The sequence below is a fragment of the Lissotriton vulgaris genome, chromosome 4_1, assembly GCF_964263255.1.
Source record: "Lissotriton vulgaris chromosome 4_1, aLisVul1.2, whole genome shotgun sequence".
Taxonomy (NCBI): Eukaryota; Metazoa; Chordata; class Amphibia; order Caudata; family Salamandridae; genus Lissotriton; species Lissotriton vulgaris.
In genome coordinates this window covers 44,459,930-44,477,567 of record NC_141691.1, presented here as the reverse complement: position 1 = coordinate 44,477,567, position 17,638 = coordinate 44,459,930, and the positions used below count along the sequence as shown (strand labels likewise).

Here is a 17,638-nt window from a genome sequence, read left to right as displayed (position 1 = left end):
TGCAACTCTTGGCTCCATATGTTCTACTACGCGTAGTCTCCGCCCTTTCTGCTATTGTTCCGCCCCCTAGGCTTGTCACGTGGTGCTTGAAAAGTTGGGTTATACAACGAATCTTGAAGACGCTGTTGTGGATTGGCTGGAGCTGCCGGTGTCCGCAGCCAATTAGGTGTGTGCTGGTTGGCGTCGTCACGAGAGGCGGGTCTAGGAGGCGGAGCCGGTGAGTGAGCGGGATCAGAGTGTCTGAGGGAGCCGGTGGGATGAGGAGCCTGAGGGGACCGCGGTCTGCCCGCGCCGGCCTAACGGTCCCCCAGTCAGGACCACTAGAGTGCCCTTACGCTCAGTCCGTAGTAATGACCCCGTAGGCAGTGACAGAACCCTTCAGAGCTTCAATACTTGAATATTCTCCACACGCCTCGGCTAGGGTGACCAACCGTCCGTAAATTTCACGGGACGTCCGTTGTCCGTCAGGATTCCTTTTACGGACGCCTTTTGTCCGTAATTGTTGCCATCAAAGGGGAGCAGCGCTGTGAGAGGCCTCTTCTCCCTGATGGCCGGCTAGCCCTCCTCCTGGAGCACAAGAGCAGCCCACCCCACCCGCCCATCGTCATTCTGTAAGCGGCTGATTGCCACATCCAGAATGACAATGGATCAGTCTGGGTTGGTAAAGCATGTGGTGGCCTCTTCCTGCTTTACTTTAGGGCAGCGCATTCTGTCAGACAGAAGAAAGGTGCAAACACGCCAGTGCTGCTATGTGAGGAACCAGTTTGTTCAAAGAAGCTGGTGAAAGAAGTTGATAAATAGGGGCTGGAGTTCTTTCAGTCTCATTATTTTAGAAAAGTGCGCTTTAAATATTATATTCAACAAAGCCATGGTTGCTGCATTTTCATTTTTTACAACTAACAACCATTGCCAAAGCCAATAGTCCAGGCTTGTTGGTGTAATGATACTTGCTGTATTATATATCTGGATGCAATGACAGAAACAACATAATACCAGTCGGGCTGAACACTATGCTAAGCACAGATTTTTATCTTAGGTGTGAAAGCCATGCCCTTAATTACATCAAATGCCCCCTTTGGAGACGACCCCCGCCCCCTTTTTCATCCCACTTAAAGCCCTGGAAAAACACCATGTCACAGTCACCTCATAGCATGGCACTGTGCAACATGCATGACTCATGACTTCCACTTTTTCAGACTGCCTATGTACAGGGGCATAGTGAACCCTGCCCACCCCACCCCTTGCTTCAGGAACTACAGCAGGATGACATTCTTGATGGGCCTCTTCTGTCTGCAACTCTGCAGACAGAGGCTCAGCTCATAATTAATATCAAAAGGTGAGGGAGTGAGCAAGTGAAGGGATGGGTGGATGGCTGGATGGATTAGTGAAAGGGTGACTGGATAAATGAAAGGATGAATAGAAGGATAATGAGCGAACGGATGGATGGATGGATGCGTGAAAGGGTGGATGATTGGCGATTGAATGGGTGGATGGATGAGTGGATGAGTAGAAGGATGGATGGAAGGATGGCTAAGTGAAAGGGTCGATGGAGAGAGAAAGGGAGAATGGATGAATGACTGAAAAGGTGAATGGGTGGAAGGATGAGTGACTGGGTGGATGGATGAGTAAGTGAAAGGATGGGTGGAAGAGTGTATGGATGAGTGTACGGATGGATAGGATGAAAGGATGGATGGATGAGTGAAACTGTGGATGGAGGGATGGATGAGTGAAATGATGGATGTAAGGATACATGATAGATAGGTTTGCAAATGGATGAATATTTTTGGATATAGATGGGATTACTTATATACTATTGCACGACCTCCTCTGATCTGCCTGTAAAACGAGCTTTTGTACCGAAGTTTTGTCCTGAATTTTGATCCCCTGTCCTGAAGTTTTGTCCTGAATTTTGACCCTTTGTCCTGAATTTTTACACTCACCGTCCTGAATTAGCACCCATGCCAGTTGGTCACTCTACTTCAAGAGGAGGGAGCCCACGCGCCCCCTCCCACAGAGAGAAGTCGAAGTGCAGGAAGAGTAGAGCGCCTCCGGCCGGCAACCGCGCATTTGTCACCCCTCAGGGCGGTGAAGGGACACTTCACCAGAGGTGTGTCCGCCGGAGGCAGGATGATACCAGCAGCGGCCCGAAGACCGGGCAGGAGCCGCTGCAGATGGAATACACCCCACGCTTCAGGAGACCGAGCGAGCTTACATACACCATGACCAGCTGAGAGGGCGCCTTCAAACTCAACCGTTTGCTTGTTTAAAAGAGTTTAGTAGCGCTGTTAGGCTGGGTCTTGTTTTCTCGCCTAACCTCTGGTGTCATGTCTGGAGTGGACTGTGTGATTATGGCCATAGCTTCCAAGGTTTCAGATTGGCATGTGTGACATTTTGTTAATAACTCCAACACATGTGCGAGTAAAAGAGTTATATTTATTATGAAGCCACACATGCTCCTACAGAAGTCGGAGCGTTAACTTCCACTCAGCTCGGTGATCAGCTGTTAACTGTCATTGTCCGACAGTTCCCAGCTGATGACCTCACTGCCGGTATGGTGTCCGTGCAGGGACACACTCTTGAGCATCAACAGTACGGTGTCCAGGAAAGGACACGAGCATTATAATACCAACACATCTCCCCCTTTAGCTCAGTTCCCTGAATTCCCCCGGTAAGAAGTGTCCGAAATGGCCTCCAGAGGTCCGCAAATTCGTCTCCTCTGCCCGCCATGGTCAGCGACAGCTTCTCCATTCCCTGAATGGTCCAGAGTCTGTGCAGCCAGCCCGTCTGCACTGGCGGTTGAGGATCTCTCCAACGGGCCACAATGTTTTGCACTGCTGCCCCTAATGCAAGCGCTATTAGTCTCCCTCTCATAGACTTTAGGGGATACATCAATGCGTTGGGTAGTCCCAGTAACACATAGGCAGGAAATCGGGGGAGTTGGGTGTCTAAATGGAGATCTATCAGGTCTAGAATAGAGGTCCAATATTTCTGCAGCCGCTCACAACTCCACAGCAGGTGTTCCAGTGTGCCCAACCCTCCGCAACCTCTCCAACAGCGGTCACTGACTTGGGGGTCCCAGCGGTGTATGCGTTCCGGGGTGTGATACCAGTAGGTAGCCACTTTTGTGAGTGTCTCAGTGAGGCTCATGTGGTAGGCCGAATGTCGGGCCCTGTGATAGACTGGGGACTATTGCTGATACATTAAATGCCTCTATTCATCTGTCAACCGTCCCAGCGGCTTGGAAGCATGCCATGGTCAGCCCCCTATTGAAAAAGCCGGCGGCTGATCCTGAGGTGCTGGCCAACTACCGCCCAATTTCCCTGTTGCCCGCTTTCTCAAAGATCTTAGAGAAACATATTCACGGTGTACTCTCAACATACACGGAGAATAACAACTTACTCCATTTTTCTCAGTCAGGCTTTAGGGCGGGCCATTCCACCGAGTCCGCCCTCTTGGGAGTCACCGAGAAGATCAGGGGACTTTTGGACGAGGGGCAAACGGTTGCTCTTGTCTTACTTGATCTGAGTGCGGCCTTCGACACCATCTCACACAACAGACTGCTTGCTAGGCTGAGTGATGATGGTGTCGGAGGGAAAGCGTTTGATTGGATCGCGTCTTACTTGAGCAACCGAACGTTTCAGATCTCGTCCTCGCAAGCTCAGTCAGACACCTTTCTTTCACCCCATGGCGTACCTCAGGGCTCAATTTTGAGCCCATTATTTTTTAATCTGTATCTCCGCCCTCTCGCTGATTTAGCAGAGCGAGTAGGCCTAGAACTCATGACATATGCGGATGATTCGCAGATTATTTTCTCCCTTACCAACTCTAAACCTTCATCTCCCTCTGCGCTGAAATTAGGTCTCCACGAAGTCTTCAGCTGGATGTCAACAAATCAGCTGAAGCTCAACGGGGAGAAGACGGAGATTCTTCTCCTAGGTAAAAAGAGAGATCTGTGGCAGGATACCCATTGGCCGCCATCCCTGGGTGCTTTTCCCAGCCCGGCTACCCAAGTCAGGAACTTAGGGGTATGCATCGACGACTCTTTATCAATGAAACAGCAGGTCAATAAAGTAGCTGGTACATGCTTCACTATCCTTAAATGGCTGCGGAAGATCATCTGGATGCTGCCTGTGGATACCCAGAAGACCGTAGTCAATGCACTGATTACATCTAGGCTTGACTACGGTAACATCTTATATCTGGGTTCCAATTCAGCTGTGATTAAGCGACTCCAACTGGTCCAGAACTCCGCAGCCAGGCTGCTATGTAAGATCCCTAGAACAGCTAGGATCTCGAAACATCTAAAGGACCTGCACTGGCTTAGAGTTGAGAACCGGGTTCGGTTCATAGCATTGACCTATATGTTTAAAATCAAGGCAGGGACCGCACCAAAGTACCTGCAAAGACTAGTTAGGCCCTACGTTCCTGAACGCAACCTCCGCTCTTTAAACGGAGCATACTTTGTGGTTCCTAGATTTAAACTGGCCCGTATGGGGGGAAAGTCTTTTTCCCATCTGGGACCAGTCCTTTGGAACTCCCTTCCCTTAGCCCTGCGTAAGGAGGAAAAACTCGCCAGCTTTAAGAAAGGCGTAAAAACCTGGCTCTTTGACAAATAATCGCGGTCTTTGAACGGGTTGTTTTCTGCGCTTTCTGTGTTTTCAGCCTTCCAATCTTTGCGCCGGGAAACCCTTTGTGGGTATCTGCGCGCATTATAAGTGCAAAAAATAATAATAATAATAATAATCCCCTCCCACTCTTTGCGTGTGAGCTGCCTTCCTAGGTCTTTGTCCCATCTAGCCTGCCCCGCGCTATAGGTGTATATGTTAGTGAGAAGCAGGTGTTGGTATATGTCCGAGAGCAGTTTCTTCTCCGACGTGCGTGTCAGTAGCCATTTTTCATAGGGTGTAAGAAAGCGCTGCGCTCCCGGTTTGACCGGCGGCTGTAGGACCCAATGCCGGACCTGCAGATAGGGCATGCGATCTGCTTCTGGTATGCCATAGGCCTCCTTCACCTTCTGGAAAGGGAGGATGCCCTGAAGGTCAAACATGTGGCCTATCTCCCGGCAAGGCGTAGCTCTCCAAGTCGCGAATGCCTGTGTATCCAGGCTCGGGGTAAACTCCGGGTTGTCGAATATCGGCGTTAGCGGGGAAGGAAAGGAAGTGAGGTTTCTCCGGACTGCCACTTTAGACGTGGTTGGAATCCTCCATCGTAGCCACTCTCTCCCCTAGTCCATCCAAGTCCCTGCGCAGCTCCCTCTGTTCGCTCACCAGCTCCTGTTTGAGGGTTTGGAAGTCTTCTCGCAGTGTGCCGAACAAGGATTCAAGAAAGGACCTCGTGACAGTGCCTCCTCCTGGGCAGCACCTATGTTGGTGGCGGGCGTGGACGACGGCGATGCTGCTTGTGATTTTGTCTCCTTTAGACGGCTGTTTCACCAAGAGATCAGTGATGGAGCGGCCTCCCCTGCGGTTAGCATTTGCCATTGCGACAATACCTGCTGTGTCCCACCTCCGTGGCCACGTCTGTGGTTCTGCGCTCAAGCCGGTCACCAGGCCGCGAGGAAGGGCCTATCGGAGATACCTGTGCGGTTATTGAAGGGTTGGACGCCGCCGACCCAGGGGCTTGTCTACTGTGCTCCTCACCCGCGCTCCCTCTTCTGGTCTGGGAGTTGCAACCTCTTTTTCCCCCGTGTCCGGGCCTATCGCCTTCGTCCCTTGTCCTCTGAGCGCTGCTTGCGTCTCTCCGCTATGACTCCGCCGCCTGCCTTCGGCCCCTTGGCTCCTCCACCGTCTCGGGCCCCCACCACCAGACCCCGTGTGTGTCCTGCCGCGTGCCGTCCAAATCTGTGAGTTTCGTTCTTTAGCTTATTGCTGTCTGATGTTAATCCACATCAGAGCGTTAATCCCCTGAAAACTGTTTTGCTTAATTTGACTGATTTAACTGTTTTCCTCCTTTCTTTCAGCTGGATTTACCAATTAGGTTCTCTTCATGCCAGCCACCTGCGATGACCTCTGAAAGACCTCTACACCCATTGGTGCAAACGCTGATAAATCTTGCAGCCGGAGCCATGGGTATGTATGAAATGCCATCGAAAGAATTGGCTTCAGGGGTTTTGTTGTTGCTTGATGTAGCTCTAGTAAGGAGTGAAAAAACATTTTCTGCATCTGTCCTTTTATAGTCAATCGGTGCTGGACTGTGAATTGACATTCAACCCTTCAGGGTTAATGTTTCTGGACATGGTTTTGTGGTTTGCTAGATGTGCACCAATCCCTGGAAGGGGTGAGGGACTTCAAATCTCTTTTGTTTAGTTTCAGTAATGCAAGTATAGCAAAATCTTTCCTGGTCTCTGATAGTACTAGAAATACTCGAGGTAGTCTTGCACATAACTAGATGGAAAGGGTCATGTGGCGCTCTGGACTTTAGAGTATGACTGAAGTACTTTTGGTTTCATAGCCTTGGTGAGGGGGCCCTGGAGTGGTACAACCAGTGCTGCACCTCCAGAGGACCCTCTTCAGTACTCATGCCATAGGTACCAGGGGTATAATGTACTTGGGTCTTATAGGGGTAGCTGAAGTGTTTTTCCGGAAATAACACTGGTACTGGGAACCTGGTTAGCAGGTACCCAGTACACCTCAGTAAAAGTTGCTACAAAAGCTGGGCAAAAAGTAGGGGGAGGAGGGCAGTACTGCAACAAGCACCCAGTTTGTCACAGCTAAGATTCTCTCTTTTATCAGGTCAGGATTCTCTATTGTATGTTTTCTGTTGCATTGGAGCGCTTTACATGAGCACCAGTTGCTTTACAGACGGACACATTCATTTTATGTTAGGCATAGGGGCATTAATTGATTTGCCCAGAATCACAGACTGCTGAGCATCCAGGCGAGACTTGACCCCGGTTCCCCAGCTTCGAGGCCGACCGCTCTAGCCGATAGGCATGACAGTCCACTGGTTTTGTACCTTAAATTAACCAAGTTAATATAATTCAATATTTGACAAGGTAGTGATTAGGTTTCATCTTTTCTGGTTTAGTAACCGATATTGGTATAACTAAGTATTTAATACTTGTAAAGGTTAGTTTCAGGGATTTGGTTTCCTGTTTAATTTGTATTCAAGATGAAAAATATAATAAATGTAACATTCAAGTTTTCATGTACTATTTAGCGTAATAAAAGTTCAGGGAAGTGCTTAACATTGGTTACAGTAGCTTACAATCTAGGGGTTAGAGCTAGGGGGCGAGATAATGGTAGGCAATGGTACCAAAATAATGGTTGTTCAAGTAATACATCCACTTTATAGAGACGTTTTAAGGCATGGACAAAGTGTGCTCTAGCTCAGGGGCTCCACCTTCTAGAGGCCCCCCCCCTTAAAAAACTTCGAGTGATCCATCTTATTATATCATTTCTGCCCTGATAACCTAGAATTTTGTTTGAAACTCATTACTTTCAGTACACTGTCTTTTCATTTATAATTTTTTTGAGGGGTAGACTGGGTGGTGTGAGTGTCCATTATAGATATTTTGTAGAGACATGTTGTACTTATGTTTTTTATTCCTATGTGACACCCATAAAATGCTAATTTGGAGTCAAACACTCCCACTCATGAGTAAAGGGAGGGGGCTAAAAAACTCTCTAATAACTTACATTTTACTTGTTTGATTTCTGGAACATGTATTCTGAATATTAGATGTAAAAATATTTGAAACACAAGCTAGCGTGTGGCACATTTCTAATGTTTTTTGCTATTTACCATGTATTTCATGCGTCAGCAAATTTAAACATTAATAAAATGGCAAACGGTGTCTTCCGCTAGAAGAGCTTCCTGATCATAATTCAATTCCGAGAGCACCTTTGTGAATAAGTTACTTTTTTCTGCTGCATAGTCCTACAAGGAAAGACCAACCCATTCAGCCCTCCTTCGGCCTGCAAGCGGGAGGGATGCATAGCTGTTCGCCTCTATTTGTTCAGACTTCTTCATAATGCGTGAAGAAAGCTTGCTTGATGTCTGTCAATGTAGAGAACTAACTCTGCATGTGAAGGAAGCTTGCAGTGCTGCAGCCTGTGATGTCATCTGTGGGGGTGAGGGTTGCTTTTGCTGCTGTCTGCTGTGTGTGAGGATGCAAAAACTCTTGGTGCATCTTCTATGTGTGAGGAACACTTTCAGTGCTGCTGCCCATATTGCTACGAGGTGATGTGGTACGACCTTGCAGACTTGTTCTTTACTGTTTCACCAAGTATGTGACCCCCCCCTCTCCCCCTCCCCCCAGGATATAGCGGCATGGATTAGCAAATTTAGCGGCACAAAAATGGAAATTTAGCGGCACAAATATGGAAATTTTGTGGCAATTTTGCGGCATTTTATTTGGCCATTTTTCCTACAACAAACACAGATATCTTAGTTTTTTGAGTTATTTTACACCATGAAGCTATGCATATTTGGTTCATTTACAATGTAGACACTTTGTTTGGCTTCAAGGTGCCGATTTCACGGCAAATCGCGAAATCCTGGAGGGTTTGACTGAGATGTAGCACTGGCACTTCTGATCGCAATGCATAAAGTGTTTGAAGGAAGTCCTAAAGTCATGATTTCAGCGTTCTTCGAACACCAACAGCGAGTCATACTGACCCATACTGACATACCATACATATATCGGTGCCCAACCATAAGATGGCGGAATACCACGTGAATCTAGAAGAGGTTCACACTACAAAAGTGGGTGATGTTGAAATAAGCAGAGGTGCTGATGAGTTAGGAAGCTTCAGAAGGAGGACACAAGAAAGAGGGAAAGGGAGAGCAGGGAAAACTGAGACGGGGAAGTGGAGAGCAGGGGAAAGGGAGAGCAGGAAAAGAGGAGAAAAGAGAACGGGCCCGGGAAAAAGAAAGTGCAGAAGACAAAGGGAGGCCGAATGGAAGTTAAAAGAGAGGGGAATGGGTGAAAAATAAGAGAAGGGAAGTCAAACTGTGAACAGCAGGAAAAGAAAAAGAATGGGTAAGACAGTGAAAAATAAGAGATGGCAAAAGATATTGGGAAATAGGCAGAGAATGTAGAAGAGGGAGAGCAAATGGGGAAAGCAAGAAAACTTGGTGGCGGAGCAAGAGACAAGCATTTGCAATGCTATACGTCTCGCATTAGAAAAGTTTGAGCTATTGGTCTTGTAAATGACAATTTTTTTATTTATGTGTTGATTTTGAAAATAGCTAAATTAATAGCTTTGTCATTTACAATGCCAATAGTTATAAATTTCGCAAATGTGACACCTATAGCATTTGTAATGCAACATGTTTTGTATTTACGTGACTTAGATGTATTGATATTACAAATAACAATGGCTTTTAATTTTTTAAAATAATTAATACTTAAATAAAAGTGATTGTAATTTATAATGGCAATAGCTTAAACTTTTGTAAATAACTTTTGTGAAGATTATGTTCAGTGTATTTTATTGTGATGAAAATCCAAGAACAGAAGTGAAATATTAACATCTTTTTGTGACATTTTGTAATAAAGCTTGAAACATTGAGAGAACATATTTGAACCAGTTGTTGTTGAGAGGTTGCACAGATTGATGCTGTGATGGCGTGGAGTGATGCTGTGATGGCGTGGAGTGATGCTGTGGTGGTGCTGAGTGATGCTGAGTATTGCTGTGGTGGTGCTGAGTGATGCTGTGGTGGTGCTGAGTGATGCTGTGGTGGTGCTGAGTGATGCTGTGGTGGTGCTGAGTGATGCTGTGGTGGTGCTGAGTGATGCTGTGGTGGTGCTGAGTGATGCTGTGGTGGTGCTGAGTGATGCTTTGGTGGTGCTGAGTGATGCTTTGGTGGTGCTGAGTGATGCTGTGGTGGTGCTGAGTGATGCTGTGGTGGTGCTGAGTGATGCTGTGGTGGTGCTGAGTGGTGCTGTGGTGGTGCTGAGTGGTGCTGTGGTGGTGCTGAGTGGTGCTGTGGTGGTGCTGAGTGGTGCTGTGGTGGTGCTGAGTGGTGCTGTGGTGGTGCTGAGTGGTGCTGTGGTGGTGCTGAGTGATAATGCGGTGGTGCTGAGTGATAATGCGGTGGTGCTGAGTGATAATGCGGTGGTGCTGAGTGATAATGCGGTGGTGCTGAGTGATAATGCGGTGGTGCTGAGTGATAATGCGGTGGTGCTGAGTGATAATGCGGTGGTGTTGAGTGATAATGCGGTGGTGTTGAGTGATAATGCGGTGGTGTTGAGTGATAATGCGGTGGTGTTGAGTGATAATGCGGTGGTGCTGAGTGATGCTGGGGTAGTGATGATGTGGTGATGCTAAGTGGTGCTGTGGTGGTGCTGAGTGATGCTCGAGTGGTGCCGAGTGATGCTGTGGTGGTGCTGAGTGGCGCTGAGTGATGCTGGGGTGGCGCGGAGTGATGTTGGGGTGGCGCGGAGTGATGTTGGGGTGACGCTGAGTGATGCTGTGGCGGTGCTGAGTGGTGCTGCTGAGTGATGTGGTGCTGCTGAGTGATGCTGTGGTGGTGCTGAGTGATGCTGTGGTGGTGCTGAGTGATGCTGTGGTGGTGCTGAGTGATGCTGTGGTGGTGCTGAGTGATGCTGTGGTGGTGCTGAGTGATGCTGTGGTGGTGCTGAGTGATGCTGTGGTGGTGCTGAGTGATGCTGTGGTGGTGCTGAGTGATGCTGTGGTGGTGCTGAGTGGTGCTGTGGTGGTGCTGAGTGATAATGTGGTGGTGCTGACGTCTGGTGGTGTGTGCCTAATGGAAGCGTGCACTGACGGCTGGCGGTGTTTGTGCCCGGTGAAAGCGTGCACTGATGGCTGGTGGTGTTTGTGCCCGGTGAAAGCGTGCACTGACGACTGATGGTGTCAGTGCCTGGTGAAAGTGTGCAGTGACGGCCGGTGGTGTGTATGCCTGGTGAAAGCGTGCACTGATGGCTGGAGGTGTGTGTGTGTGTGCCTGTTGAAAGCGTGCACTGATGGCTGGTGGTGTGTGTGTCTGGAAGTGTGCACTGAAGTCTGTTGGGGTGTGTGCCTGGTAGAAGTGTGCATTGACGGCTGGTGTTGTGTGTGTGCCTGTTGAAAGCGTGCACTGACGGCTGGTGGTAAAAAAATGTACCTGTGGGTTTATTGTTCTGTGTTGTAATGTTATATTTGGCTGCTTATTTTGGTAAAACACAACAGGCACCTAAGTAAGTGTGCATGTTTATCAGTTAAATGCCGAAATATAACATTTTACACCTTCATTAATTCACAAAACACATAATAAATATGGATAAATACCAGTAAGATGGCCAGAAATAAATATGGGTAAATACATTGGGAAATTATTTTTAAAAAATGCAATAAAACCGGGAGCCCTGTTTATAGCATGCAAGGAAAAAAATGCAGCAGATGTGCAAGCAGTTGGGGCAACTTTGATTCCCATGCAGGAATCAAAAGCACAAGTACCAAGGGCCTTGTTCTGGAATGTGAATATGGCTAATTACAATGCGCTGCACCTCCAGTATTCCTGCATGCAGGCCCTGGCCACAACCTGGAAAGAGCAGGCTCATAGTCGAGTGCAAGCTCGGCGTGGGTGCAGCTCAGTACTTGCTGCGACCAGGGCCCACGCTCACAGAATCTAGTAAGGGCTCTGGGCAGCTGGGTTATGGGTGTGTCCCAGGCCAGCTGTGGCCCGCAGTCGTGACTGCTTCACGCAGAGGCGTTTGCGTGGCACATTACCAGCCAGCCAGACAGGTTGGTGACTCGTGAATGTGGACTGTAACATTTGTAAAGAAGTTCACAATATTTGATCAAATGCCAAAGCCACGGTTAAAACCCAGCTATTGGGGTTCAATTGTGAGCAACCTTGCCAGCAGAGCGCATCCCTCCCTGCCCTGCAGTTTATGAAGCACCCAAAAACTGGAAAGCTTTAGTAGAAGTTTCAATTTCACTTTTGTTTTATTTCCCCGGCTAGTAAAAATAATTGTGATTGTACTTCTTATCTATTAACAAATCAGGAGACCAGTATGCCGGCATGTAAGTGACGCTATGCCAAACGCACAGATAGCTTCTTATACTTTAGTGCCTTCGTTTAATTCTGGCAGTTCTAGGTGTTACGGAAAAGAGAAGTACCATGTTTTATAGCTCAGATTGAGTCATTTGAAGACATCAAAAGTCCTGAAGATTACTTTTGCATTTTGCTCTGTGGCACGGCGAGGAGGGATGCTGAGAAGTGGTGACCGAACAAATTAACACAGAGAGGCGAGGCAAGCGGAGTCTTGAAGCAGGCGCCTGCTCCGGCCCAGAGTCTCCGGCATGTAATCACACACAAGCATTTGCGCACAGCTCACTGAGAAGATCAAAGCGCCCGAAAGGGGAGAAAGGAGGGGTGAATGCAAGCCGAGGTGACAATAAGGACCGCAAGACTCTCGGTGGAGGGGGAAGGGGCGAGCAAGACAGAGGCAGAGCGAGCCAGCGATACGGAGGAAGAGATAATAAACTAGGCATATCACAGAACTGCATTAAGTAGTACTTATATAAAGTTTTATTTTTGTAAAACTGGCAATCTGAACTCACATATGTTGAAGTGCTTTCATGCACTATGTGAACTGGCATCAATACATGGTCCAGAAAAAGCAAACCCAACTGCAATGCTGGCTATGGAATCACACATGCAGGGGAGAACTAACATCACAGAGGTAATTCAAAGACTGTTAACAGGGGCTTTATGTGCCTCTCGCCCAAAGCCTGACACTCTGGCCGTTGAAATGTCTACATGGAGTATATATTGAGATACCGACGGGATTAAATGTTGAAATACAATACCGGTGGCCGGCATGTGGGTGCTGTTTATTTCAGCAACAAATACCAGTAATGTGGCTGTTTTACAGCAATAACTTCCGAGCACCTACAATAACATAGAGGTAAAAATATTGCTGTACAACCCCTAGAGTCTTTTAGACCGTAGGAATGCGCCATTGATTGTCCCTGACAAAAGAACCAGAATTTCCCAATTTTGCTTGGTCCGCCGGCCCAGTGTGTTTAAAATGAAGCGTTTTCAGCCATTCTGTTACAACTCCTTTAGAAAAACCCTAAACCCCTGTAAAGAATATGTAGCTGAAAGAGGGAAAGGGAGAGCAGGGAAAACTGAGACGGGGAAGTGGAGAGCAGGGGAAAGGGAGAGCAGGAAAAGAGGAGAAAAGAGAACGGGCCCGGGAAAAAGAAAGTGCAGAAGACAAAGGGAGGCCGAATGGAAGTTAAAAGAGAGGGGAATGGGTGAAAAATAAGAGAAGGGAAGTCAAACTGTGAACAGCAGGAAAAGAAAAAGAATGGGTAAGACAGTGAAAAATAAGAGATGGCAAAAGATATTGGGAAATAGGCAGAGAATGTAGAAGAGGGAGAGCAAATGGGGAAATCAAGAAAACTTGGTGGCGGAGCAAGAGACAAGCATTTGCAATGCAATAGGTCTCGCATTAGAAAAGTTTGAGCTATTGGTCTTGTAAATGACAATTTTTTTATTTATGTGTTGATTTTGAAAATAGCTAAATTAATAGCTTTGTCATTTACAATGCCAATAGTTATAAATTTCGCAAATGTGACACCTATAGCATTTGTAATGCAACATGTTTTGTATTTACGTGACTTAGATGTATTGATATTACAAATAACAATGGCTTTTAATTTTTTAAAATAATTAATACTTAAATAAAAGTGATTGTAATTTATAATGGCAATAGCTTAAACTTTTGTAAATAACTTTTGTGAAGATTATGTTCAGTGTATTTTATTGTGATGAAAATCCAAGAACAGAAGTGAAATATTAACATCTTTTTGTGACATTTTGTAATAAAGCTTGAAACATTGAGAGAACATATTTGAACCAGTTGTTGTTGAGAGGTTGCACAGATTGATGCTGTGATGGCGTGGAGTGATGCTGTGGTGGTGCTGAGTGATGCTGAGTGATGCTGTGGTGGTGCTGAGTATTGCTGTGGTGGTGCTGAGTATTGCTGTGGTGGTGCTGAGTGATGCTGTGGTGGTGCTGAGTGATGCTGTGGTGGTGCTGAGTGATGCTGTGGTGGTGCTGAGTGATGCTGTGGTGGTGCTGAGTGATGCTGTGGTGGTGCTGAGTGGTGCTGTGGTGGTGCTGAGTGGTGCTGTGGTGGTGCTGAGTGGTGCTGTGGTGGTGCTGAGTGGTGCTGTGGTGGTGCTTAGTGGTGCTGTGGTGGTGCGGAGTGGTGCTGTGGTGGTGCTGAGTGGTGCTGTGGTGGTGCTGAGTGGTGCTGTGGTGGTGCTGAGTGGTGCTGTGGTGGTGCTGAGTGGTGCTGTGGTGGTGCTGAGTGATAATGCGGTGGTGCTGAGTGATAATGCGGTGGTGCTGAGTGATAATGCGGTGGTGTTGAGTGATAATGCGGTGGTGTTGAGTGATAATGCGGTGGTGTTGAGTGATAATGCGGTGGTGCTGAGTGATGCTGGGGTAGTGATGATGTGGTGATGCTAAGTGGTGCTGTGGTGGTGCTGAGTGATGCTCGAGTGGTGCCGAGTGATGCTGTGGTGGTGCTGAGTGGCGCTGAGTGATGCTGGGGTGGCGCAGAGTGATGTTGGGGTGACGCTGAGTGATGCTGTGGCGGTGCTGAGTGGTGCTGCTGAGTGATGTGGTGCTGCTGAGTGATGCTGTGGTGGTGCTGAGTGATGCTGTGGTGGTGCTGAGTGATGCTGTGGTGGTGCTGAGTGATGCTGTGGTGGTGCTGAGTGATGCTGTGGTGGTGCTGAGTGATGCTGTGGTGGTGCTGAGTGATGCTGTGGTGGTGCTGAGTGGTGCTGTGGTGGTGCTGAGTGATAATGTGGTGGTGCTGACGTCTGGTGGTGTGTGCCTAATGGAAGCGTGCACTGACGGCTGGCGGTGTTTGTGCCCGGTGAAAGCGTGCACTGATGGCTGGTGGTGTTTGTGCCCGGTGAAAGCGTGCACTGACGACTGATGGTGTCAGTGCCTGGTGAAAGTGTGCAGTGACGGCCGGTGGTGTGTATGCCTGGTGAAAGCGTGCACTGATGGCTGGAGGTGTGTGTGTGTGTGCCTGTTGAAAGCGTGCACTGATGGCTGGTGGTGTGTGTGTCTGGAAGTGTGCACTGAAGGCTGGTGGGGTGTGTGCCTGGTAGAAGTGTGCATTGACGGCTGGTGTTGTGTGTGTGCCTGTTGAAAGCGTGCACTGACGGCTGGTGGTAAAAAAATGTACCTGTGGGTTTATTGTTCTGTGTTGTAATGTTATATTTGGCTGCTTATTTTGGTAAAACACAACAGGCACCTAAGTAAGTGTGCATGTTTATCAGTTAAATGCCGAAATATAACATTTTACACCTTCATTAATTCACAAAACACATAATAAATATGGATAAATACCAGTAAGATGGCCAGAAATAAATATGGGTAAATACATTGGGAAATTATTTTTAAAAAATGCAATAAAACCGGGAGCCCTGTTTATAGCATGCAAGGAAAAAAATGCAGCAGATGTGCAAGCAGTTGGGGCAACTTTGATTCCCATGCAGGAATCAAAAGCACAAGTACCAAGGGCCTTGTTCTGGAATGTGAATATGGCTAATTACAATGCGCTGCACCTCCAGTATTCCTGCATGCAGGCCCTGGCCACAACCTGGAAAGAGCAGGCTCATAGTCGAGTGCAAGCTCGGCGTGGGTGCAGCTCAGTACTTGCTGCGACCAGGGCCCACGCTCACAGAATCTAGTAAGGGCTCTGGGCAGCTGGGTTATGGGTGTGTCCCAGGCCAGCTGTGGCCCGCAGTCGTGACTGCTTCACGCAGAGGCGTTTGCGTGGCACATTACCAGCCAGCCAGACAGGTTGGTGACTCGTGAATGTGGACTGTAACATTTGTAAAGAAGTTCACAATATTTGATCAAATGCCAAAGCCACGGTTAAAACCCAGCTATTGGGGTTCAATTGTGAGCAACCTTGCCAGCAGAGCGCATCCCTCCCTGCCCTGCAGTTTATGAAGCACCCAAAAACTGGAAAGCTTTAGTAGAAGTTTCAATTTCACTTTTGTTTTATTTCCCCGGCTAGTAAAAATAATTGTGATTGTACTTCTTATCTATTAACAAATCAGGAGACCAGTATGCCGGCATGTAAGTGACGCTATGCCAAACGCACAGATAGCTTCTTATACTTTAGTGCCTTCGTTTAATTCTGGCAGTTCTAGGTGTTACGGAAAAGAGAAGTACCATGTTTTATAGCTCAGATTGAGTCATTTGAAGACATCAAAAGTCCTGAAGATTACTTTTGCATTTTGCGCTGTGGCACGGCGAGGAGGGATGCTGAGAAGTGGTGACCGAACAAATTAACACAGAGAGGCGAGGCAAGCAGAGTCTTGAAGCAGGCGCCTGCTCCGGCCCAGAGTCTCCGGCATGTAATCACACACAAGCATTTGCACACAGCTCACTGAGAAGATCAAAGCGCCCGAAAGGGGAGAAAGGAGGGGTGAATGCAAGCCGAGGTGACAATAAGGACCGCAAGACTCTCGGTGGAGGGGGAAGGGGCGAGCAAGACAGAGGCAGAGCGAGCCAGCGATACGGAGGAAGAGATAATAAACTAGGCATATCACAGAACTGCATTAAGTAGTACTTATATAAAGTTTTATTTTTGTAAAACTGGCAATCTGAACTCACATATGTTGAAGTGCTTTCATGCACTATGTGAACTGGCATCAATACATGGTCCAGAAAAAGCAAACCCAACTGCAATGCTGGCTATGGAATCACACATGCAGGGGAGAACTAACATCACAGAGGTAATTCAAAGACTGTTAACAGGGGCTTTATGTGCCTCTCGCCCAAAGCCTGACACTCTGGCCGTTGAAATGTCTACATGGAGTATATATTGAGATACCGACGGGATTAAATGTTGAAATACAATACCGGTGGCCGGCATGTGGGTGCTGTTTATTTCAGCAACAAATACCAGTAATGTGGCTGTTTTACAGCAATAACTTCCGAGCACCTACAATAACATAGAGGTAAAAATATTGCTGTACAACCCCTAGAGTCTTTTAGACCGTAGGAATGCGCCATTGATTGTCCCTGACAAAAGAACCAGAATTTCCCAATTTTGCTTGGTCCGCCGGCCCAGTGTGTTTAAAATGAAGCGTTTTCAGCCATTCTGTTACAACTCCTTTAGAAAAACCCTAAACCCCTGTAAAGAATATGTAGCTGACACCAACATTAGTGGCCTGTGGTACATTATTGACTAAATATGAGCTCAGAAAGAACGTCCCTTATTATGCAGTGTGCCACAAGAGTGAAAGGACCCCACAAGTAATTGTCCATGGGTTCTGAAGAAAGCCCGCCCCGTTCAAATTGTTAGTCCCCCACTAAAGTTTGTGTCTAATTTTGCCCCTGACAGCAGATGCAGTGTTTAAAACTCTTGTTATGCGAGAGTTGTGGCTGGAGGCCTGCGTGCACAATTGTGTACACACAAAAAATCAAGGATGACAGACATTGCAGAGCTCTGGGGCCATGTAATTAACTCCTAACCCGGAAGGCGTCTATCTGTACAGTATAATCCCTGGCCACGAGTGAAGAATAACCCACGCATGCCACACCTTCCTGAAGGGACACCATTACCACAGAACGTGGACAGCATGGAAAAGTATCTACAGCTGCACAGTAATTAGTGTGGGCAGAGGGAGAACATGAAGAA

At 47.5% G+C, this 17,638-nt stretch overlaps 1 protein-coding gene across 1 annotated transcript in view; it reads left to right on the top strand.

Moving 5' to 3' along the window:
- The first annotated feature begins 143 nt into the window (after positions 1–143).
- Positions 144–17,638, top strand: part of LOC147718325 (mitochondrial ornithine transporter 1-like) — a 167,654-nt gene continuing 150,159 nt past the window's right edge. The window contains exons 1-2 of the mRNA XM_086966698.1: positions 144–217; positions 5,960–6,068. Coding sequence (XP_086822824.1) covers positions 6,002–6,068 — 67 coding nt within the window. The 5' untranslated portion in view covers positions 144–217; positions 5,960–6,001. The remainder of the gene's footprint in view (positions 218–5,959; positions 6,069–17,638) is intronic.